The 26,103-nt window shown below is 43.6% G+C and overlaps 1 protein-coding gene across 13 annotated transcripts in view; it reads left to right on the top strand.

Annotated features, from left to right (window-relative positions):
• LOC141758812 (shisa family member 6) overlaps positions 1-25,661 on the top strand; it is a 76,408-nt gene extending 50,747 nt beyond the window's left edge. For 2 of the 13 annotated variants that reach the window (XM_074620516.1, XM_074620514.1), the window contains 5 exons: positions 11,753-11,815; positions 13,025-13,045; positions 20,275-20,427; positions 22,688-22,791; positions 23,021-25,660. In XM_074620516.1, the coding sequence (XP_074476617.1) occupies positions 11,753-11,815; positions 13,025-13,045; positions 20,275-20,427; positions 22,688-22,791; positions 23,021-23,872 (1,193 nt within the window). In that variant the 3' untranslated portion in view covers positions 23,873-25,660. Of the gene's footprint in view, positions 1-11,752; positions 11,816-13,024; positions 13,046-20,274; positions 20,428-22,687; positions 22,792-23,020 lie in introns of all 13 variants that reach the window. The other 11 variants (XM_074620526.1, XM_074620525.1, XM_074620515.1 and 8 more) reach the window with 10 other exon arrangements.
• The last annotated feature ends 442 nt before the right edge of the window (positions 25,662-26,103 follow it).

Here is a 26,103-nt window from a genome sequence, read left to right as displayed (position 1 = left end):
ATGATTGTTTCTGTAGTTTATGTTTCCACAGACATAATGTCGCTCGACTCCAGTTCCACACACACAGTTTTTTTATCTGATCCACCTTTCTCTGTCCAGTGTCACTGTAGCTTACAGGGAAACTCTAACATCCAGGGGCTATAAGCCAATTAGCATATAGTCTAGCTGACATATAACAACGGTGTCACTGCCAAAGCTCTCCAGGTGGAACGCTTTGGAATTTATAGTCCCCATGTACTAAAACTTAACGAGATACTTTTCAGCTAATTCGACAGTAAACTGAACCGAACCACAATTCTGGGCGAATTCATGTACCGTTACACCCCTATCTGGTTCTGTTCAAATCAATGACGTGCTGATGTGGGCTCGCCTTCAAGGAAACATTGTAAAGAGGAGATTTCTATTGCACTACAGTTTATTCTATGAGTAGACTTTGGGTCTAATTAATGAACAGCTAACCAAACTAGGACATAGTGAATGTAAACAAGAATATTCTGTACCTCTTGATGTTTGTTGCAGCTGGCCCACATTGTTGTTTTTTTCCATTGTGTTGTGCCTTAAAAACCAAACTGGTCCCATTCACTCCTCTGTTCTAATCCATGCCCTTTGAAATGTATGTTTTGAACTGTTTCACTGAAGCTTTTTTCTGTGTTGCCCACTTTACTGAACTGAATGTCCTAACCTCTATGGTGTGCGTGGTCTTCGACTCTGTCCGTCTCAGTGGAGAGGAGGGCTGGTCTATAAAGGCATGGATAAAGGCAGTTTTGATGATGTTACTTCTTTTATTTTAAGAAGACATCAGATAAATCTGTGCTTATCCTTGCTTAAGATATACGGACCCTCCTCTTCTTCCTCTACCTCTTCCTCGTCCTCCGCCTCCTCTCAAAGGAAGTCTGCTTTCCAACAGCCCGCAAATGGAGTCGGTTGGTATGTCAATCAACTGTTGAGAGAAATGGCTTTTTTTTATTCCTATGATGTGACATCCCATGAAAATGCCATACTGTTACACTGTTTGATTTTCAGGAAAGATTATTACCTTTAAACCCGGCGAGTGACCTCGGCTTTGTAGTGAGAGAACGGAGCGAAACCAGACGAGCTCTGTAGGAACGTCATGAAGCACTACTTCAATAAAATGGATCTCTTATTGCCTTTTAACACACAGGGTCACAATAGTCCACGCCGGGTTCACTCTCTATCACATTTCAAAATGAACTGGATATGAAGTCCATCTCAACCTCCTGCCCTTCTCCATCCCTGCTGAGACTATCATGCACATTTGTCAAGCTGCAGAGGCAGTGACATGTCAAGTAACTACTTGGCCTTTTGTGTCTTGGGGGTGATTGTGAGTTATGAGATAAAGAGCGATACTTACTGGCAATACAGATAGAAACAGTCTGGACTGGGATTTTATTGCACTTGGAAGAACTGCTGCAATCTGCAACTGTAGTGACTCTCATTACTGACGCTATCTATGAATGCATAATGATATCTGAGTATTTCACTGTAGCTTTTCATTTCAAACCAATTCAAAACGTGTGTTAATGGGTTTTCACTCATTAGCAGACATGATATGTAGATTAACCGACAAGCACAGTCATTTAGCACTATACTGTATCTGCAGACTTTCCGTATACAAATGGTTATATTAACACAAAACAATCTTAAAGGGTAACTTCAGTATTTTCCAATCTGGACCCTATCTTCCCATGTTTTTGTGTCTAAGTGACTAGTGGGGACAACACTTTTTGAAATTGGTCCAGTATTGAAGGAGAACGCTGCAGCCGCTAGCCGCTAAACGAGCTGTAATTTAACCATTTGGGGCAACCTGGCACCGTAATTTTATGTTGACTAAAAGTGCTTGTTTTTGGCACTGACCGGCTCAAATTGTTATTATAAATGTCTGACAACATCATGGAAATGACCCTACAGAGAATTTAAACTGTTTTCTTACCTTGCGCTTGATCCGATCAGTTTGTGATTGTGCGTTTCGCTCGGAGAAGCCTTGTTGTGAAATGTCATGTCGCCTCCACATTGTGGAAAGCATCTAAATATTCAGCCATGACATTGAAAGTTCCTAACGGAGTGAATTGACCGAAAGTATCTCAGTAGAGATCATGATCTCATCTCATGATGAGAGCTGTTTGAGTTCTCTAAATGTTAAGGAAAGGAGCTTCAATGCTTCCTTTATTATCTCCTTTAGCATAGGATACACTGGACCATCCTTTACCAAAGGAAAGGAGAGAATAACATGGCAATGAGGTGATATTTTTCACCGGTTGTCCACGTTAGGTCAGATGATCCTTTATTATATGTTTATAGAGTGTTCCAGCAGCAGGAGGACCTGTGGTATCTCTCTTTCACACACTGCGGGTGAAGCAGCCTGTCATTGAAAGAGCTATCTAAAAACACACGGGGGGAGCAGCATCTTTTGTAGTCCATCTTCAGAACATTGTAGTTTTTACACAGCAGACTCACGTCACTAACCCGCCGCCGTCGCATCATAATTCCGGAGCCTAGTGAAAGAGTAGTCAGATTCTCCTCAGAAACACAGCGGTGGTCTTTTCGTGAGTCCTTCTGAATTCTCCTTCTCATCTTTCCTTCACCTCATGACGTTTTCCATCGAGGTCAAGGAAAAGTGGTTAGGAAAAGATGTAATTTTTTGACTTTTCGACCGCAGCCCTGGACCAATTTAAAAATGTGTTGTGCCATACCACATCATTGATAAACTAGAGGTCAGAGGTTTAGTGGCGCCTTCAAATGTAGTTGTGTTTACCGTGTTCACGAGAAGAGTCCATACTCACGACCTCATAAGTAAAAAGTTTCTGAAAGTTCAGAGTTCACAAGTTGTGATGTGTTTTTTGACGTTGTCAGAAATGACGGAGGCCATGGAAGTTATTTTTTCGGTGCATAATAAGTGAATATATTGTAGTCGTTTATCTTTTTTTTTTGTAATTTTATAATATGTCTGAGGAAAATGTTGATATTCCCAACGGCCTAATCTTTCTCCTCTGTCATTATGCCTTTGCATTTCCTGCATTATGTCACCCACTTGCTAGCTTGCTAAATTGTTAGACTCTGTGGCTCCTAGACTATACTTGCCAACCTTGAGACCTCAAAAAAGGGAGGATTTATAAACAAAAGCAGGGGTCTGGGAGGAAAAATGTGAGTTTCAGAGACTGTTTCCAGCATTCTGGAGACTTTTAACGACTGAAAATAACAAAATATTAAATGCACTGCAGCAACATTTCTATGTTAAATAGGCCTACTTTTAATTTGACTTTTAATTCTCAGGAAAACATCCTCTCTACCGGGAAACGACATACATGTAGGTGTAGCTGTACTGTGGTCAGGGTGGAAACAGTAGAGCTTATACACGCTGTACAGCACCAGAAACAGGCTGAGATAATGAAAAGGAAAAAAGGTTTAAACGTTTGACATAAATCGGGAGAAATACGGGAGAAGTGTGACCCCGGGAGGAAAGCGGAAGAGGGCAATGACTAATGGTAGTCTCCGGGAAAATCGTGAGGGTTGGCAAGTCTAGACACTGACGGTAACGTTAATGATGCCGTTGCTTAGCAGCGGCGCTCTCACGACTTAACCACGACCTCCCATGTTGTAAATACGAGCTCATGAGTTTCATTTAAAGGCCCAATAGGATTTACAAACAATTACAAACACAAACAATGCCATCAGAATAATTTAAAAGATGCTATAAAACACATAAAAATGATACACACGTGGCTTTAAACTGTCATTTTGAGGAGCCAGACAATATGCTGAGTTCAGTGGAAATGACTCGAAAATCCATTTTGTGTCTTTTCAGTCTTGCAGTTGCACACTGTCTGATGTTGGAGCTGAGTAGTTACTTACTCTTGTTTTCTATTTTCATAGCACATTCAAATTTAGATTTTTATGTTTGTAACTATTGACTCTTAAGTCATATTTCATTAGATATTATTGACACCTTCAGTACCAAGCAGGCGGTGCTTTGCTACAGTAATCTTGTACTACACTTACAGATATTATTTGTAAAACTCCCAGTGCTGCTTTTCAAATTCAATTTTGCTTTATTGGCGTCACTACAGTTAAAGACATTATTGCCAGAGCAGGTTGTACAAGGTTTATAATGTAAGTGCTGTTTCATATCTGTTGATGAAGTTTGAGTTCCTGCGTTCTTTTTGTTGTCATGGCAGCTATTGCTAATCATCAACTGTCCAGTTCATTTTTACTTCTTCCATCAGAGTTGTAACAGTAACAAAGCAGATTTTTATTATGAAAATGAGACTTCATTTAAAGATATAGGTTAAACCCTTTTGTCAGGGAAAATCCATGCTTTTATCTTAAATCCAAAATCTGACTCACAGTAGTCAGTCAGTTTAGACTGGATGCTAAAATTAGCAGCGCTAGAAGTGCTATAAATATAACTTATAAGCACCAGTATTATCACCAGTGCTGCAATTGGGTCAGGGTTAAGCCTCCTGCTCTGCCAGTAAAATCAATGAGGAGGTGGGAGCTACTTCTGTCCAGGGGCCTCAAGCTTTGTCCCCTACTAACCGAGTGAAGTGGGGCTATTATGGCAGTTAAAATTTAGCGATTAAATGTGAACACTCTTTGTCAGTTGTTAAATGTCAAGCCCACGGTGGCTTCCCGTTCCTCCCGTTCGTCTGCTGCGTGAGGAGGGGCAGGGGGACGTGTTGGCACGGGGCTGTCAACAGAGCCAATAGCACAGAGACATCCTCATTCATACCTGTCACACACATTTTGCACACAAGAACTGTGCACTCTGTACCCCCCACCCCCACCTCCACCGCCACCACGTCCACCTCCACCTCCTCTGGGCCTTTTATAACTCCAGTAGCTCCACTTGGCAGGGCTAATGGGATGGCAGGGCTGTTGGTTTTAGAGAGGGATGTCGTGAGGAGAGTGGAGCAGAGAGCTGGGGATGGCTCTCTAATAGATCTGGGGGGGTGGGTGGTGTGGAGCCTGGAGGTGGAGGGGTGGAGGGCTGCCTTGTGATCACTGGCCCGTGTTGCTGTTTCTCTCCTCTTTTCATCCCACTGCCCCACCACAGCCTCCTTTTTCATACTTTTCCTTCTCTTATCTGCTGTCTGTGTCAGTTAACCCCCCCCCCCCCCCCCCCCCACCACATTAAAGCAACACATTAATGACAAATTAAAGGGAACAACATAAAGTGTCTTAAAGCTGCAGTACAAGTTCTTGGCATCATTGGGCCAAAATTCCATAATAATCTGAGAGACTTCTGCACCTCATCATGGCTCTGTTTTCAGGCTTTAAAAAATCAAGCCCGTGACGGGAGACTTTGACCAATCACAGGTCATTTCAGAGAGAGAGAGCGTTCCTATTGGCTGTGCTCTGGCTGGAGGGCGGTGCTTGGTATTTCCCCAACAGATCTCAACATGGCTGCCGGGTTACAAACTTTCTCATTTTACAGCTAAACAGTACACTATAAGATGATTCTGAAAACATCTGAGCAGAGAAATAGACATTAAAGTAACAGAATATTTATTAATATTTGATCAGCGCTGCCTAGTTTGACGGTTTGGTCGGAGTTAGTGAGTGATTGACAGCCGGCTCTCATAGAAAGCAGCTTGAAGGCAGACTCCAGATCAGCTCTGACTGCTTGTTTTGGTGGTAGTTCCAAAATTTTTCATAGGTGTTTAAGTATATTGCATCCTCGTGACTGTAAGGGCCGTAACATGTGATGCACACTATTTTCATATCAGTGAGCCCCCACGTGAACAATCCTATCACCAGACAATAACGTTGATGTCAGATGATTCTGCAGAACCCTGTATATGTTTTTTTTGTTTTTTTCAAAATGTGTTAATCATGACATTTAGACTTGTCCAATATGTTATTCAAACATCTGCATTCATTATTTCACCACTCATTTATTCTGGAGTTTCCTTTGATTTATCACCTGTCCCTACATGTTGCATGAATCTGGCGATACGATACGTAACCCGATATAGGGGGTTACAATTCAATATCTTGCGATATATTGCAATACTGTAAGCAAGGCGATATATTAATAATAATTTTTTAAAGTAAAATAACTCAAAAAAGTGGGATCTGCATTTGCATTTTTCACAGTCGCTGTAACTGTCTTTATTTTGGATCGACCACGTTTATTTTAAAAGATTCTCGGGAGTTTCAAGAGGCGGCGAGTCGCGTCGGACGCCTGTGATTTGCATAAAGTAGCCTGGACCTGAACTTCATGCAAATGAGGAGCGGGCGTTGTGACGCTCCGTTTCTCGAATCACGCCACCACGCTACCAGAATGCATTGCACGGCTGCTTACATAGACAATGAATGGGAAGAGTGGTAAGGACGGAGCCTGTGGACACGTACCATGGGAGGGCGCATCTCTCTGCCAATGAAATAAAGTATTGAATGAGTTAATCTTTGCATGTAAACTATTAATTAAAAATCAATAGTGTTTTTGAGAATTGATACAGTATCAGAAAACATATCACAATATATTTTCTTCCACCCCTATTTGTATGTGGCCTATTCTGTTGATTTTTGTCTGCTCTGACATTTGGGAGTGTCAGTATAGTTCTCACAGAGATTTGCCTTATCTCTGATCTTAGAATGACTTCCCTTTTCATAGAATCACAAGAGATCGTGGCCAAACGCTCACACCAACCGTCGACAGAGAGCTAACTGGATATCATGACATGGCTGTTCAGTTGTTGGACAGAATGCAGATTCTTAGAAATCAATGTTCTGATGGTTTCCACGATACCCCCTGAGCATGTGACCACAATCAATTCTGCAAATGCTCATTTAGCCTTGGCACTGGGTTCAAGGTGTTTAGTGGCCGGCTCAGCGTGACTTCGCTTGCCTCCCCTGTGTGCTGTATGGTGATGTGATGTTTGGAAGTGTGATGTGAAACAAAATGCCACGCCAAATGTCAGATTACTGAGTCACTTGTGTGCCATCTGGATGCTATTATGCAAACTCGCCAAGGAGGTATTCTCCGGAGATTGGTTAGAAGCAAAGGGACATTTAATGTAAGTAATCTTCTCGCAGAGGTGAGGGTGACTGTATCCGGAAGAAAGTGTCTAAGACCGGGCTCTGCAGCCCACCCATCACAGTTCTATGGTTGATTCAGACACTAAATCTGACTGACACCATCTGACAAACACACAGCTGCGTCATCAGCATACTGACAGAAAAACATCCATTTAGCAATTTAGATATTGACCCTGTTTGACCCAACAATCTGGAGAGCATGTCAATCATAAATAATCAACCCACTGGCTTTGCATCTATTTTAATGTGCCAATTTAAGGAGATGACGGCAGTAACGGATGGACAGCATGTATCCAGGGGGGTCTCACCCTCACCGTGAGCTCCCTTCATCATTGACAGATATTTTCTAGAGCTGCTTCATGGTTACGTGGTGTGTGGAGTTTGCTGATGGTTCTTGCCGGTTGAACTGGGACTCTTTCTTGAACATGGTTAATTGGTCCCCAGATTACAGAGGGATCACTGAACATGGCTGTCCAGGTTCTTAATGAGCTACAGTCTTATGCTTCTTCTCAGTGGGCCATTCAGCCCGGCCCGTCTCTCTGGACCCCTCAGACTGGGGCTTTGAGAGGAAATAAGCAGATTGAGACAAAACTTCTTAGAGATCGAGAACATTGCATAGCGGTCCATGTCGGGGTTCTCTACAGGGAGCTGAGCTGATAATACCTATTACTCAGTCAGCGTGGCCACTTCTGTGACGTCATTTTTAATTTTGTGAACTTTGTCTTTCTGTGGTTTCAGAGAAGCTACGAGTTGCAGATTGAGCGGATCAACTGCATTTTTCAGTAGCATGTCACTGTTTATAGAGTCTCATAATGTAGGATTTCAAATATCATGTGGACTGAAGGTACTCATCACATAGTATGTAAATGTATATACTTGTACATGACTGGTGGTGGACTAATGACATGTCCAGGATTGCCTTCCCTCCAGTAAATACATGCTGATGGGCTGAATGTGAAGATTGGCTGTATGTGAAGATTGGCTGTTTGGGTTTAATGACATCACAGCAGACTGCATGTATTTACAACGTTATGTAGGAAAGCCCAAAATGTTTTCATCAGATATGAACTGAATACTGGCAGCTGACAGTATGTGACCACATGTGTGGGATACAGGATGGATTTAGATGGATGGTTGTGGTCTGGTGCTTCGTATGGAAAGACATCCTCTGCGGTATCGGAATGTCAAACAGCTTGTTCTGTGGTTGATTTTTGTCATTTTTGTCATTTTTTCAAATAAAAATCTATTACAATGATTTCGTCCAACTACTATATATTACTAATATATTAAGTTATTTTGTAGGGGACAGAGTTGGAAAAATAAACTTTGTGTTGTTCTATGGCACCTTCTTTGGTTCTCAGGAACAACATGTAAATCCTTTTACATCCTGGCTGCAGGTTCAATCATTCTAACAGATAGTAACTAAACAGACGTGTATGTTGTTCTTTTCATATGTTCAGGATTCAGTCTCAGATCACTATGAATTTCCCCCGTTGAATCATCTCTTCTGTGAGAATCACTGTTAGGCGTTTATATGAAAAAAGAGAAGGAACACACAGAAGACACATCCCATCTATCTCCATAGCTCGAGCAAATATTGAAACCCATGATGTGAGGGCCTCCCTCTCCTCCCTCTCCTCCTTCACTTCTGTGACAGATGTAAATGGATGTTTCAGCGGTTGGCTCTAATGCATTTTTAAACAGGCACAGCAGCAGACAGCAAATGAACGTGCCGCGACGGCAACACTGCGACAGGGTCTCCATCTATCGCTGCCTCCTCCTCACATACAAACATACAAAGCAGCTTACGCACACACACACGCGGTCCTACACACTGCTGAGAATAGCTGTCATTCATCAACTTTCTCAGTACAATGGGCTCAGTAAAGGTCCCATCTTTCAACTAAAGCACCTCCACACGGCGGTGCCCGGCCGAGCTCTGTACCGCTGCATCACGTTCCCTGTCAGCCACAAACACTCCTGCACAGTAGGACGGAGAAATGATCGGGTGAAACTGTTGTTTATTCTCTGAGTTGGAAATTAAAAAGGCTCTGCTTCCCGGATGACAACACAGGAGACTGTTACTGCTGATTAGACCATACTCATGCACACAGAGAGCCTGAGAAAAAAGGGCAATGAGACGGAGGATGAGAGTGTGTGTGCATGTTTTGAAGAATTGTGCCATTGCTGAGAACTCAAAGGACTGCAACTTAAGAAAACTAGTAAAGAACATATTCACCACTTTGTATGTAAGTAAAACACCAGCACATTTAGAAACATGTTCACCAATCACATTCAAACAAAGGCAACATCAAAAAAGCTCATTTTTTTTGTACATTAACTAAGATTAAATTGATAAAAAAATGTTTTCCTCAAACTACTGTTTTAAAGGTCAAGAGTTATATTTTATATCAGTTTAAACATTCTGATTATAGCATTAGGAAAAACCTGGTGATTCATGGTTCTGATAAAAAAGCGGAAGGTAAAAGCTGGAGGTGAGAAGTTCACAACATCTCCCAAAGTGCACCAGTGTGTAACATTTAGGGGGATCTATTGGCAGAAATGGAATATGATATTAATAAGTATGTTTTCTTTAGTGTATGATCACCTGAAAATAAGAATTGTTGTGTTTCCGTTAGCTTAGAATGAGCCGTTTACATCTACATATCTTCTTCGCAGAGTCTGCCATGTTTCTATAGTAGCCCAGAAGGGACAAACCAAACACTGTTTTGGGCCGAATGTCGATAACGTTACTCACTCCCGTCGCCGCCACTCTCTCTCTCTTGCTTCACCATTCACTTGCCACATACACACACACTCTACACACTGGCTCCGAGAGGGCCATTTGCGTTTCCTCGTCGGCCACCGTAGTTCTTCTACAGGCTTGGCACACATCAGAAGTAGGGGTGTCGCAATTTCAATTCTAAATCGGAAATCGATTGAAATTGGCTTCTGATCTCGACCATTGGTCGGGGGTTCAGGAGAGGACATGAGCATTTTAGTTGTTTGTGTGAGAGTGTGTATGAGTCAGGTGAGAATGTGTCTGGAAACAAAACGAACTGCAAAATTACACGAACACTTCTACTACCCACGTGTCAACTGGATCTCACACACGTCTCTGTGCGCTGCCCATGTGTGGATGTCATTCTTTGCTTGAGTTTTATTAAAGGGATTCTATGCAAGAATCTGAAATGTCTTGTTAACAGCGACACCTGTGGCCGTTAAGTCAACTAAAGTCAGCGTCCTGTTGCTTGCACTTGTGCTCGCTCTACATAGACATGAACGAGCATCGGTCAAAGCAGTGAGGCGACACACGTCAGCTAAAAGCACAATATCACTCTATATTTCAGCTGCTTGGCAGTAATGTTAGCTGACCAGACGAAGGTCTCTCCATGAATCAATGCTGATCTTAGTGTTGGCTTTTCCTGCCTCAGCCTCCCGAACGCGGCCGGAGGGAACAGGGGAGACACTGGAGTTTTGGTCGGAGACGATAACATTTCTCTCTGCGGAGCCCCGTCACTTCACAAGACACGGGAAACCTCTGTTGGTCTGGAGGAGCTGCAGCAGTTATTTCTGCACAAACGTCCACTGTACATTCACTAGATATTCTCAGAGCTAAACTAACTCTTCTGCAGTGTGGAGTGTGCGCGCTTGCACGTGAGAGGTGGAGCGAGAGAGAGAGAGTGAGAACGAGCGCGGTGTGTGAGTGAAGGCAGGCAGAGGAGCAGAGTACAGCAGAGACTCCGGCCCTGGAGACCAAAGCTACGGTCTCCTCTGTGTCTTCTGACCACGGTCGGGAGGCTGAAGCAGGAAGAGTTAACACTGTTTTGCAAGACGGGCTTCATTAGATACAACTTTGTGGTTTTGGTGCTTCCGTGTAGTTTGTGTTGGAGTCTGAGTCTGAACAGCAATGGGACACCGAGCCGTAATGATTTATACGTGTTAGGCCTTACAAACAGTACCTTTACTATTAGGCTTTTTTTTTAATGCTACAGTATGTGTGTGTTGTCAAGGTGATAAAAAAGTGTATCATTTGGTGTTTTGTCCGTTTGCTTGTGGTTTAAGTTGAATCATGTGAGCCTCCATCTAATTATCACATTTGAGGCCTTTTTTCATGATGAATGCACAGACTAATGTAGTCTGTCTGTCTTTACTCCCAATAAGTAACACAATTTACAAATTACACGCGAGCCTGTGTGTTCCACGACCGGATGTAATAAATATTGTATGCAGCCCTGTTTTTCTTTTATTTGTTTAGTTTTGTTTTTGGTCTGTAAGGTTTCTGCTGTAGCCTCGTGACTTTCTGGATTCTGTTTGATGTAATCATGTTTTGCAGGGTAACACTGAGCGGACTCCACCTACAGCCCTTTCACTCATCCCATAATGCCTCTCATCTCTTTTTATGTCCATTCCCTTCATTTGAGGAAATTAAAGGGATATTTCACCCACTAAATAAGTTTGTCAGCAATAAAATTGGGAATGTGGCTTTGTGTACACTATAAAAGTCAATTTAAAATGCACAAATTTCTCTACATGGATTTGTATTTTGTGGATTATATGAAAAGCATATCTCAAAATTGGTGAATTATCTCTTTAATTGTCGCCCTCACACTACTAACAGTCTGTATTTGAGCTGATACAGAGCATTCCTCATGGACACTGAACAGATCTTTCATTGCTTTTGTCATTGCAGGTACCCATCAGCACAACTATAATCATGTGGCTCTAGGTAGCCCTACACGCACACCTAAGACCGGTAAGACAAACTAGGGGGAGAGGGGAATATTCAAGTGAATCCACCGCTCAGTTTAGTGTTAGAGATGAAGCCTGGACCAGGACATTAACTTGAATTTTGTGCTTGACATGGATGTGTGAAAAACCCCTTGACATGGTCCTCTTTTCAATTCGCCCCACCACAAATCCATTCTGTTATTGAAAGTTAGGCTTTTCTGTTGAAGACTGAATTGTAGAAGTGTCACATCCCATAGTCATGAACATTTTTCTGAGTGGGATCAGGCCACAGTCACTGCACATCTCTTTTTTTAAAGGGAATACAATTGGCGGAGTACCAAGTTAATGTTTTGTCGAGGTCATCTCGTCCTCTGGTTGACAGAGCGTGTGAAAGTTATCACCGTAACCTCATGCTCCCCGTGAGGAGCATCACCGCGACTCGCTTTTTATTACTGATGTCATGCAGCTGTTTGTTTGAACAGTTCTTATGAGCGATCCGAGGCTCGCCCGGGGTCGCAGACTGGCAGATGTGGAGGGTAGCGATTGCATAAGGATGCAAAGTGGAGGCTGGAGAGAGGAGAGACAGTAGAGATAAAAGGAAAGAAAGGAGGCCGTAAGCTGAATATTCACTGGCTTCTGTATTTATTAAATCACTCTGATCTTGCCATTTGATTTATATTCTGTTTGTTTCAAACACAAATATAAAAAAAACGACCCGGGCATTCAGGGGCTATGCTTGGATTCTGCAGCCAGAATGGACATAATTGACCATGTGGTCCATTTCTCTCTCTCTCTCACACACACACACACACACACACACACACAAACACACACACACACACACACAGATAAGAAAAGTGCAACTATGGAGAAATGCCTTGGAGATCTATGGAAAACATGAAAAATCCATTTCAACAACACATCTAACACAGACTTTGATCACAGGCCCCCTGAAAGGCTTCCAATTTCAGCACGCAGTGTATTTTCTAGATAACGCCCGCTGACACCACCCCACCCCCCCAGTTTGTGACTGAAAGAACCAGGAGATACAAGCAGAAAATCACAAGCAGAAAATGCACAATCATACATACAAGTGTACATGACATGCCTCAGGAAGTAAAAACTGATTTGATTTGAATATGCTGAATATGCAGTACAGTAGGTCTTTGTAGGTTCTGTTATTCTCACCATCAACGTGTCTCTGAAATATTTGTTTTTCACTTGGGTTTGGTAGCTCACCGATCATTGAGACGTGGTAAGTCATGTATACATTTAGTGTAAAAACTCATTCATTTACATCCCAGCACACATTTGTGTACACATTCACCACTAACCAACCCCTGTCTTGGTGTCTTACACTTCAAAATGGTGTTTTTTCAGACCTGATTTAAGTCGCATTTGTTAATAATTCTTGCTGTTTGTTTGAACCTGCTTTATGGGCAGAAATATGCATGTGGCAATAGAAACTGAACTGGAATCATATAATTTTAATTTGTGTTGTTTAATTTGAATGATTACATGAGAAAACTGAATCTGAATAGCATAATGTCAAATTGAATTCATCAGTTTGGAACTAAATTCCAATAAACTTGAAACTGAATGTGATATGAATGTTGCTCTGAAACTGTATTTGATCCTCACTGAAAATTAAACTCTATACTTCCACGATCGGTTCTCAAAATTCAAATTCCGTCCTTACAATTAATTTTCTTTTTACTGAGACACACATCCAGTCCTTTAGGAAGAGCAATCGAGTGCAGATTCTCAGAACTCCGATCTGTGTACGTTTCAAAGTGGCCTATGAGCAATTTAGGGTCAACAATGAACCTAACCTGGATGTGTTTGGATTGTGGGAGGAAACCAGAGAACCCGGAGAAAACCCACGCTAACACGGGGAGAACATGCAAACTCCACACAGAAGGGACCCAAGCCGGGTTTGAACCTTCGACCCTCTTGCAGATGGATAGTGGCGGGATGTTTTTTTTAGTAATAGGAGCTCATGTTTGATTGTGTGAGAGACAGATTAACCCTCACTAAACCCAAATATGTACTTGTGCTGAGTCAATCAGATGTTAACAAAAACGTGGATCAGTCCAAATTGGGAGGGGCCCACTCGTATACCCCCTCGATATCGAAAGTATTGGATCGACCCACTCTGACAGGCAGCGTTCCGCTCAAGCCTCCAGGAAGTGCGCAAGGCTTTCAAGCAAATTTTCGTAGTGGCTAAACGGTGGAATTACAACTTCCATTCTGTCACGCGATGCCACTGGGCCCAAAAAAGACTGAAAATGAAAATGCACTAATAGCCGAATCCAGAGTTATTTCCTTTCCTGCGTTCATGGGAATGAGGCCCAGACCAAGGGCTGGAAGGCGGGGTTAAAGGAAACGCTACTGCGCCTGCTCTATGGGGCCAATGGATGCTGAAGATCAGGGTACTTTATCACTCGCAGTTGAGCCATTTTGGCTTCCTGGGCCACTGAGCAACTTTCATAGGAATGACAGGAGCCTGCCTCCAATGCTGCATCCAATTCTCTTTATACATCCATGATTCCGCTCTCTGCTGTCTGCGGCTGTGAGTGCCAGGCTGGGCCATGCCGGGGTTGAACATTTAAACCTTTTAAAACTCAATAAATACCTTTATTGTAAAAATGTAAAAAAATAAAAGCGGCCCTTGCAAGACCGGCCCACTGGGAAAATTCCCGAGCTTCCCGTGGGCCAGTCCACCCCTGGCAGGGAGGACAGAATGAAAGTACGAGTCGTTTACTCGTTTTTTTGTGTCAGTAAACTGAAAATGTAATTGAATTTGAATTGTGAGAACTGAATGTTGAAGTATAGAGAGGATCAAATACAGTTTCAGAGCAGCTGAAATCGAAACTCGTGAATTCAATCTCAAATTATGCTGTTCAGATTCAGTTTTTTAATGCAATCATTCATTTGAGCTAATCAAATTAAAAACTGAATCATTCAAATTCAGTTAGTCAATTAGTGACACATATTTCAGCCCATACTGCTTCAACAAGAAAATTTGTTTTAGTTTATCATGTGGGGGGGAAAAAAGTGCAAGAATCCTGTTTTGACCCATGAAAGTATATGAAAGTCAAGTCATGTGATTTCATGTGAAAGAAACATAATTTGTGTTATTCTATAGTTTTCCTATTGTCAACAAATCCCACAAAAGGCCAAATAACAACGTGTTAGTCTCTCACTACTTTCTGACTTCCCTACCCTGTCCTGTGGCACTCAGACCCAAGCCCATTGGTTCCTACTGAAGACGTAAATCGTTGAACAGGGGTCACAAATATAGTTTAATTTTTTTTTAATTGTCAACAGTTTCCTAAAACAGCTGGGCACTGTAGATTTTAGCAAACATTACTCAAACTGGGGGAAATAGTGCATTTGTTGGGACTATTTTTTGCCAGGGATGAATACACATTTGATGCACTAGTGAGTATTAATGGCACCAGGAATGTACAGTATATATTAGCCTGGTTCCAGAACTTTGAATAGCTGCCCACATGTTGACTTCTGTTTTCTCTAGAGAGAAATAGTCAATCAGAGCTCTGTAGTAAAGAGTAAGAATGGGAATGTTACATTCCTACATGGCTAGCTAGTAGGGGTGTAACGATTCATCTACTACATCTATGTATTGATTTATATTCCTACGATCCAACTACATCGATAGGTATTCGGCAAGTTGTCCATCACCGGAGACGTATATCAATCTAAAATCGATTTGAAATGCAAAAAATGATGGAATCGATACTAAGGATCTGCACCTTTGAGGAATCCTGACCTGCACTGTCCAGTGTCCAGCTATTTATTTCACAGTCACACTGATTGCATTTTTTGGCAAAAAAAGTTACTGTATTGATTTCAAATCATTGAATCATATCATATCCTACCGCTCTAGATGAGCCAAATATCGTCCTTGAATTGTATCGGAACCATGGAAATCGTATTGTTGTAAAAACGTATCATTACACTCCTACTAGCTAGCTACCTTGCTAAACCCATGAAAAATAGTGACCAAACAAAATGGTAACAAGCATAGATGAAATATAGGAAGCTCTACATGTTGTAAGACAACCTAAAGAACGAAAAACTCTCAAATGGGCATATTACTTCAATAGTCATGAAAAAACATTAATTGGTTCTAGCAACTGCTAATGCAGCTTCCATGACAACTGAAAATGCTGTCAGCATAAGACATATTTCACTTGCTGATAAGTTAGGGCAAAACAAAACAAATCCCCCTTCACACAAGTGTCAGGTGAATAAAGTAAAGCAAAATGGTGATTCAGTCTGATTATCAGGATAGTGCCAGGCTTTGGCTAGAGAGGCAATACTCGTTAGTAAGATCAATGGACTGTTGGTTTGGACTTTGGATTCCATTCGTTGGCAATAAGAAAAAAAAGATTTGCAAAGACTACTTGAGTCAGGTCTGTGTGGTTGTACTGTCCATCGTGATGAAGCAGTGAAATGTGTTTGCTTTTGAGATAGCTGACATTGTGTCACAGTCCGAGTCAATTCCCCCCGTATTGATGCAGTGTGGCAGACAGTCCAGTCACAGATCGTTCACATCCTTCGAACTCCCTCCCTGCAGCTCTCAGGACCCCCTGCTGTCTCCCGGCCCTGCCACCACCCCTCCGTCCTACTCTCCCCAGCTTCTCGTTTCATCCTGCTATACTCCTTCCTTCTTGTATTTCAGTCTTACTTTTCACTTTTAGATTATCTTATCTCCATCTCTTCTCTTTCCTTTCCTTTATTCCGTCGTGCAGCAGTTACTAAAGCCCTATTTTTATCTGTCTATTGGAGGCCGGTGTGGAGCCGCACCCATGCCCGCTGCTCTGCACTGCGTGACAGACTCACAGCCCACTGGGGAAAGCGAGATAGAGCAGGAGTGAGAAAGAAAATGAGAGAGAGGGGAATACTGAATGAACAAGAAAGAATTAAGGAGCGAAGGAAAGTGGGTGGCAGCATGGTAGGACAGATAAGATTGACCGAGCAAGGAAGACGGCAGTGAATGGGACAGAGTGAAGATGTTTGTGTGCATGTGTGAGAAAGGGAGATAAAGAAAAGGCAAAAATAAAAGAGGGCTTTGGTCCAGTCACCCCTCCCCCACCCGTGCATCTTCCTGGCATCATATCACGTCACATCAACGACAGCCAGTCCAGGCATTGCTGCCCAGCCACAGATCACAACATCACAGCACTGTCACAAGCAGGGTCACTCTCCAGCACACATCTGTTGTTTGGTCTGTTGTCTTGTTTTTTTTTCTTCCTTTGCTTTTTTGGACCACTATTTCCTCCCGTCAAACCACCTGTCAAGTCAGTCCAACACCAAACGCTCACCGAGTGCCTGATGTGACCGCCTATACTCTCCCATTGCTGCCACCAGCAAGTTGGAGTTTTAGATGTGCAACCATTTCTCAAAGGCTGACACTTTCAACTCACTGGCTGAATTAAAGCTCAGGCAAAGAAACTAAGGCAACCGATAGTGTAACCCTAGTTCTATTAGCACAGGAGGAGCTCTCTACTAGACTCTATGGGTACTACTCTCCTCCAATCATGTGCACGCGTTCACCCACTGAGATTTGCATAAACGTAGCCGGCCAATCAGGACATGCCTACCCTGACATGTCTAAGAGGTAAAACGGTACGAACAGGAAAGGCGTCGACCATGACGCTACTGTATGTCTTCGACACTCACCCCACTGAACAAGGCTGCCGACTCCACCACGCTATGTGTAGATTGTGCGTGGACCTATAGGCCTGGGAGATACATTCACAAAGCCATCCCACCAGACGTTTCTTGGAAAGGGCTATACCGGCAACACCATCACCAAAGCACACAAACAACTGTCCGTTGCACCTGAGGGGAGCCGTGCGTTCAACATAACATGCCAACGCACAAACAGAGCATAGCAGATGCGACTTTGCCTCCCCATCTCCCGCATGGAGTGCAAGACAAAAGACATCCAGTTATATGACCCTCGACCTGAATGAACTCCTTAAGCTCTTAAGAACAAGGGAGGGGTTTTGTCTGAGAGTAGACCTGCTGTGGTCACCACAAAGCATCAAACAACTGGGGTGACCGATAGGGCAGTCAGGTCACATACTCTCTTAGCTGAGGTCAATGCATGCAGCAGGCTGTCTTGAATGGCAACACCTTAAAGAGGAACACTCTAGAGGCTCAAAAGGGTCCTTTACCAAAGCCTGGAGCACCAATGGTAGTTCCCACCACAGGGAGGAGGCACGCACCACTGGTTGTTGTCTCCTGATCCCCTGCTGAAACCGCTTCATGAGAGGACGGCCAAAGACCGGTCTGTAGCCAAAACCCCCATTGCAGGAAGAAATGGCTGCTGCATAAACTTTAATATTGGCATGAGACAGCCCTCTATCCATCAAACACTGTAGAAAGGAGAGAACAGACCCAACTGCACAGGAAAGGGGATCAAGCCTCCTTTCCTTGTACCAGCGTTGGAACCCTAATCACTTTGCCTCGTAACAGGCAGTGGTGGTTCCCTCTCTTGCCGCCTGGATAGTCTGCACAACCTGCACAGACAGTCCAGCCCTCCTCAGCATGTCCCTCTCGGGAGCTAAGCCTGGAGAGGATGGCCCAGAGTGGGCAGCTCACCTATTGTCCCTGCCTCCTGAGACAGAGCACCCCTAGCACTGGGGGATGATCGAGCGATGACCTGGTGCTATCAGAATGATTGACAACTGCTCCCGCCTCATTCTCTCCAGTAGGGGAGGGATGAGATGGAGCGGCGCAAAGGCGTGAAACAGCTTTCTTGGCCATGGCACGTGTGCCAACTCGTCCACCCCCCGGTTGGGTTGTCCTGCCGTGCCAGGGAGAACTAGAGCGGGCAGTGGGTGTTGCGTCGGTCAACGAACAGATCGACCTCCGCTCCCCCAACCCGGGAATGTGAAGAGCCTTCAGAAACCAGGTCCCACCGGTTTTCCGCCATTTCCAACAGGGCAGCGGACCAAACTCCACCCTGCCTGTTGATGTAAGCCACCGTAATGCAATTATCAGTCCTCACCAGTATGTGCTTTCCTCGTATCAGGAGCCTGAAGTACTGGAAGACCAAGAATATTGCCTGGATGCCACACTCCACCAACTCCCTAGGCAAGTTTCCCCCCACCCCGTGAACCTGCCGCTGCTGGCGTTTAATCTTGGGGGCAGCACTTTGGGCTGGTGGCTGCTGAACACCGCTCTCTGCGGCCTGTACCGAGGCACTCGAAGCAGGCATCGTAAAGATCCACCCCGGCGACGTTCTTGAAGCGTGGAAATATAGCAGTCAGTGGGCAATCGTCGGATTAGCCGGCTACGTTTATGCAAATCTCAGTGGGCACACACCTGGTGATTGGAGGAGAGTAGTACCCATAGAAAAACTGTATATAAAGCCAACAACCAGGGCCAAAAACTAAGCTTTTAGAAATATTGAGGTCCAAACACCCCTCAAAAAATGTTTCCTTAATATTTTTTCTTCATATTTTATGTATTCACTTAACTGTTAAATTGCATTGTCTGTAAATGCTGTCTTCCTGCATGATGTGTCTAAATGCAGTTTCAAAGCCCAAAATGCCAGGATATAATTCTGGTGGGGATGTACCAAGTCCCTTTTTTATTTAGTTTTTGGCCTAAAAACTGTCAAACTGAAGGATTTGGCCAGTCCCATTTTAGATACAGTTCCAAGCCAACTTAATTTATCAAGTCTTAAGTTCTCCATGTTCAGTATTATTAGAAAAACACAAAGTACAAAACATTCAGGTCGCATTCACTTTTGCTGGTCAAAAAGACAAACAAGAGAATGACAATAACCTAGTTTACTGATGGGGCACCACGATGTAATAGCTCAGAGTGACAGTGCATTTTAGTAACGCTCACCACTGGAGTGCAAGCTGGACTGTTGTGCTCATACAATGACAAAGTTTAATTTGAACAGTGATGAATATTTAAATATTTAATTTTGAATAAAAGTGACAGCCTTAAAGACATAAAGTTAAAACAGGTAAAAATGTAAAAAAAAAAGGGAATTTGTCCTGTTACAACCCCCAAAGTCCCAGAGACAAGACATGGACATCTCAATGGTAGCTACAGACCTGGAAACAACAATGAATTATTTACACCTGACAGAGGTCTGAAGATATTCTAGTCTCTATATTTTGTGACATTTTAACCCAAATTTACTTGCACAATAAAAAAGTATACTTCCACAAATCCAACCATGGATTCTTATTTTAGACCAACACGATTTTTTCTAAGATTTGTTCCTTGCACCCCCCTGCCTCCAGGAAATATTTGTAACACTAAAGCTCCAGCTCCAATCTTCCCTTCTCTCCCTCAGTAGGTGGTCTTCCATGATGGCCCGATCCTGGCTAGCTTTTTGGGGGGAGGGGGGTGGGAGAAGCCAGCCTGCCCATTTTTTTTTTTTCTCTTCCCTCTTCTGTGTCTGTATATGTATGTATGTGTCTCCAGAAAACAATCGGATAAGCGGCATCCTGACCTCGCAGACGGAGCCCTACGACCTGTCTTTCTCACGCTCCTTCCAGAGCCTGTCACACCTGCCGCCCTCCTATGAGGCGGCCGTCAAAGCCGACCTCAGCCGGTTCTCATCCCTGAAGAAACTCAGTAGGTCCAAGTTCACTGCACTAATGCAAGAGTAGGCTCCCTGCCCTGATGCCCTGCATGACAAAAAATATGCATTAAGTGTGCTTTCCTGACTCCTGACTGGGACTTACTGAGTGGCTCCGAAGTGTTTCAGCTGTGACAATGATTTGCTTGCCGTATGATGGATCGAACAGTTGAAAATAAGTCCTCATGCACATATTTCTGGAGATTTTTGCAACTCCCCATCGATCATTTCAGTGGATGGAGAGAGGGCCTTGAATCAGAAGCAGACTCTGATCCTTCATGAAATCAGCCTAGTCATCTCAAGAAACGATGAGTCATTGATATTCCATGCTTCTCTTGTCTCCACTTAGAGGCTGCAGCCACTATTTCTCTTGAAGCGTATAAGTACATTAAGCCGCTTCTTCTGCCCGGCCCGGCTCGGTATTGATTTAGTGGTGCTACGCTGGATTTCTGCTACGTAATGAGGTCTCATCTCATGATATTCTCCGAGTGGAACGCAAATATTCCTTAAGGCTTGTGTAATTTCATCATGACTGCCCCACTTCACTGCTGGCTTGCAGTCAAAGTGAAGGATGACGATCTACAACTCATCCCGTCAGGGCTCACTCCACACTGGCTCCCGCTCGTAGCTGCCAGGCATCATTTCAAACTAAATGGCAAAACAGGTTTGCAGGATGCAGTGCTATTTACTGGTCCTCAGTTGTGTTGGGAGAAGAAAACCGTCCTTTTGCGTGAAGAATTAACGTAATAGTTTAGGCTGTAACACAAAACTAAATGAATTCAATTGTCAGCGCTAGTAGCCCCACAGAGGAGACAGTGTTAGAATGGAAAAATATCTTCAGGCAGTGTCCTTCAGTCTTCCCAACTTTCTTTCTGCTTCCAAAGCAAATTATTTGTCGCAGCAAATAGCCAAAAGACTCTGCAGTTTTCTTTTTGTTGCTCAACTAGTGTCTGCACACTGATAGATCATGTTGTATTGTGCTGGAGGGAAGATAGAGCGGCGTTTTCATTGTCGGGATAATAAAAGAGAAGAATGCTACTGCTTATTAATGCAAATTGGTATCAAACTGAAGAAAAGCATTTAGCCCATTGCAGTACAGCACGGTATACATCACAAGTTATTCATTCACTCCGTGGTAATATAGTTGATGAGTTTGCAGTGCCCTGCCCCCAAATCCTGAAGACTGTTATGCTTGAGAAAGGAACATCTTGTTTTTATTATCTCTCATAATGAATCGATTTGCAGCAAGCACCCGTGGCTCGCTGCTGAAGGGGATTCTGGCTGAGTGTAATCTTGACAGGTGGTGTGAACATTGCTGCACCCATTATTGAAAAAGACAGGCTCAGAGTCATCTCCGCATTCTCAACGAGGTGGAGAGGTCTGCTCTCCGTGATTTATTCCCACCATATAAATGACACCTCGGACTTAGAATTGGTGGTTAAACATTCATGCTGGTATTCAGAAAGAATAAACAATTTGCGTATTTCTAACAATGGACTTATAAATGTTTCCATTTTTTTTTTTTTCTTCATTTTTGCTGCGCATTTCATCTCCTTGACAATATGTCTGACAGAGTTTTTGTGAATGTGCGTCACTATGTGTGTGGTTTTGTACTCAAAGACGAGTCTTTCTGCATGTGTTTGTGTTGTGTGGCATGCAGTCGATGATACATTCACTCCTACACTCTTCTGTCTCTGGAAATGTATTCTTGTCTTTGTGATCTGCTTCTAAATGCATGTTGTAGTTGTTTGTACACAAGAATAAGGATTAAAAAGCATCCACTCAAGGACATTAAAACACGATTCTCAATGTGAAGTGATTGTTCAATAATGCAATTAGCTTTCCAGCATGTCCATATGAGGTGCCTGCGTGCTTCCCTCTGTATCTGTATATGACCATGTTTGTTTATAGACTTTCACATGACCTTTGCAAAGTTTGCCCCCACAGCCAGAGCTGCCTGTAGCATTCCAGATGAAGCCTGGATGTGTGGATGTTATGTGCCTAGCATGTAATACAGTCTGACTGTGATTCCACTGCCTCTCTCTATTTTCTATTCCCCTCCATGAGTTCGGAAAGGTGAAACTCAGATGGGTCCGCCAACACTATTCTCTGCATTGTGCGCAATGTTCTCCAATCCCACTTTATCCGATTTCTCCCCTTGCATTCTAACACCTACCCGTGTTTCCTCTTGCTTTCACTCCCTGAATCTCATCCTCACCTCTTGCTTCTGTTTTTTTATTCCCGTCCTCTCTGCAGCAGATAAAGAAGTCGACGACTACTACACTCGTAAGCGCCACCTGCCTGACCTGGCAGCAAGAAGCACTCTTCCCTTGCATGTTCTCAAAATGAGTCAAGACCAGGTGGGTTCACAAGTGTTTGGTTTGAGTGTGCAGGCGTCTAAACAAGGTCATGTTCTTTTGCTTTTTATGCATCTATGAGACGAAGCAAGCGTGCTATCTCTGAGTCTCCAGATTTGAATTTGTTAGAAGCTATAGCGGGTCTTTCTCTTCTTGCTGCAGTGGTGGGTGGCAGAGCCTTTTACCCCTCAGCTTGTGAATAAACTCACCTCATTCATCTTTTGCTCAACAGCACCGGGAACAGCAGCAGCAGCTCCAGAGCCAGCCCCCGCAGTCCTCCATCTCCCAGGCCGCTCCCCAGTCGCAGTCTTCACAGCAACAGTCTCAGCAAAGGCAGAGGCCCCGTCGCGTCCAGAGGGCCATGTCCCAGGACCGGGTCCTGTCCCCACAGAGAGACCCAGAGCAGGATTACAGCATGTCTTCTAATGGTATGTCCCCGTATGGAGGCAGGATCCTCTCGGACGAACAGCTCCTGTCTGCTGAACGTCTTCGATCACAGGAGCGTCTCCTTCCACAGGACCGCCACACCTCCCAAGATCGTCTGTACTCCAAAGACCGCATGTACTCCAAGGACCGACTCCTGTCGCAGGATCACCTGTACTCAAAAGACCGCCACTACTCTCAAGACCGCCTCTATTCACAAGATCGCCTGTACTCACAAGACCGCCTCCTATCCCAGGATCCTCTGCTCTCGCCGGACAAGCTGATGATGTCGCTGCAGCGCGGCATGGTAAGCAGCATCTCCGGCGGATTTCGTGGCAGCGACAAGTCGATGTCACGCGCCATCTCGCACACAGATGTGTTCGTACCAACCACGCCTCTTATGGATCGCTACAAGATGACCAAAATGCACTCCCATCCCAGTGCCTCTAACAATGGTGGCAGCAGCGGGGCGCAGGGAGCGGGAAGCACCGGGCACTCCAACACTTTAGCCATGAACCAGACAGCAACTAAGAGGCAGGCGTTTGCCTCCAGACGGACTCACACTGTGGAACAGCTCCACTACATCCCACCGCACCACCAGCAACAACAACAACAGCCACAGCACTACCGCACAGGCAGCAAGACTGAGGTGACTGTGTAACGGCAGCCACGACTAGCTGAACTGCACTGGAAGGAGCACTGTTGTGTGCCGAGGGGGTGGGGTTGATGGAGGAACGTGGGTACACTGGCCTTCTTTTAGTAGGATGGGGGCAATTTCACTTTCTTTGACTGAGGTTCCTGCAAAGTCAAAGATTCCAGGACCAAGAACATCCATTAGCTTATCGTGGGAGACCGGAAAATGAAGCTACACTGTACACTGCATACACAGGCCCAGTCAGATCTGAAGCCAGAGAGGGTCATGGACGGGGGAGGGGTGGTATTATCCAGCTAACTTGCCTATTATTTCCACTGTCTTGATTACCCTATTCAACCACAGGCTACGGCCTCATTCTGTGTATGTTTTAGTGAGAAAACACTGACTGTGTCTGTTTAAGCCTTTTTCGGCTCCCTTTGTCCAAAAAAATCTATTCTATGACCTTTTCTGGCAAATCTTAAAGGGCTTTGCATGGTTAAAAACATAGACTGACTCTTCCGTGACTTCTGTTGTGCAACACAACACCACCACAGGGGATGAACTAGGTTGAGCCTGTAATAACTTTATAAATATATAAATAAATGAATAAAAAACAACCATTTGTACGCCCTGTCCTACTCATAGCTCTAGCGAATCTCAACGAGAGAAATCGAAATGGATGTTATTAGCACTTCTATTTGGTGCCTCTGACAGACGTTCCTTTCCTAAAACTGAAGTGGTTTTGTGGGTTACAAAGCACAATCAATGAAAAAATATTCAGTTCTGTTTTTGATTTAGTTTTGGAGTTTGAATAGTGACGGCTAGCTTGTTTTGTTCTTAAAGCAATGGCAGGTTTTTTGCTTCCAGTAGACAATTGTAAATAAGCTATTCTAGAAGCAGTATTATGGACAAGTCTGTACTGGATGGACTTTGTATTAGACTGTCTGTTTTCAATAGATTCTTAAAAAACTATAAATCATCACTGTTTCGTGAGTTCAGAATAGAAACCCACTTAACCAAGTATTTGACAGGATAAATTAATACTATACTGTGTGTGTCTTTGCAAAACTGTTTGTAGGACGAGAAGCGAATGAATGTGTTGTTGATAACAGATATACCACTGTTCATATTTGGATGTAGACTGTGTTCCATTGACATCAGAGGAGTTGAAGATCATGGAAATGGATTATAATGCTTGTTATAGTCGGGTCAAATAAACCATCCATATTTTTCTAAACATTCAACATTGTTCCTTGAGAGATGTCTGTGTTGTGTGTTTGCTTCAAAAGATTGATACACCACATTACCACTGGGAGTTTTAGGTATACAATAACGTTGAGGTGTTTTACAATGAAGGGAAAAATAATTTAATTTGCCGAGTTCAATTTCAGCATGAGGAGTAAGAACCAGCTTTCCTGGAAAAAGTGAAATTAGACTGAATCCCTGTAAATAAAGCTGGAGGTAATGAAGGAGGTGCATTACACACACAACGGTGTGTTTGCAGTCTTGGTAAGCAACCAGTGTTTTACTGACCTGGTGTCTCATTGGTAAGATGAAGCAACCTTAACCAACAAAAACTGCTTAGTTAAGATAAGGGAAATATTGAAATCATTGATATAAGAAATAAATGTTAAGTGTTGGTAGGACACATGATGGTGTTGAAGTCAGATTTCTCAACCCGGCCTCACTTCCTCCAACTTGTCAAATACCGACAATTGGGCAGTGCCCCTCGGCATCAGAAATCGACGCACGGAGGCACCCATTAGTGACAGTTTGTGACAAACCAGGCATTCAACTAACTCCAATGTAAACCCACCTGCAGCGTTATTTGACAGTCAGAGCAAGTGATGTAGTATTAATACCGTAAAAGTCTGCTGTGGGCGGGAGGGAGGGGAGGTGAATGGGTCAAACAAACACAAGACTTTCATCAGGAGACCGCTGTTTGTGTCCTGAGTGAAACTAAAAGTTCATTAGTCACATGACTCGTCGATAGTCACATAAGTCGGGTCAATGAAGTTAACGTCAACAATGACCGTTTCTTAACCCTACCTAAATGGTTGTGTTGCCTAAACCTAACTTCCTGTGAAAAAAGAAATTCATTTTGAAAGGACACGATGCATGTAACGAGTGTATTTCCCCTGTCCGTCCAGAAGTCAAACAAGAGGGGTACTCCGTGCGTCAGTCTTTGATGTCGAGGGGCACTGACCAAGTGGCGGTATTTGACGAGTTGGGAGTGAGAATGTGTTGGTTTCTCTATG

The sequence above is a fragment of the Sebastes fasciatus genome, chromosome 20, assembly GCF_043250625.1.
Source record: "Sebastes fasciatus isolate fSebFas1 chromosome 20, fSebFas1.pri, whole genome shotgun sequence".
Taxonomy (NCBI): Eukaryota; Metazoa; Chordata; class Actinopteri; order Perciformes; family Sebastidae; genus Sebastes; species Sebastes fasciatus.
Note: the sequence above shows the minus strand (reverse complement) of the source record. Positions and strands in the feature narration are given on the sequence as shown.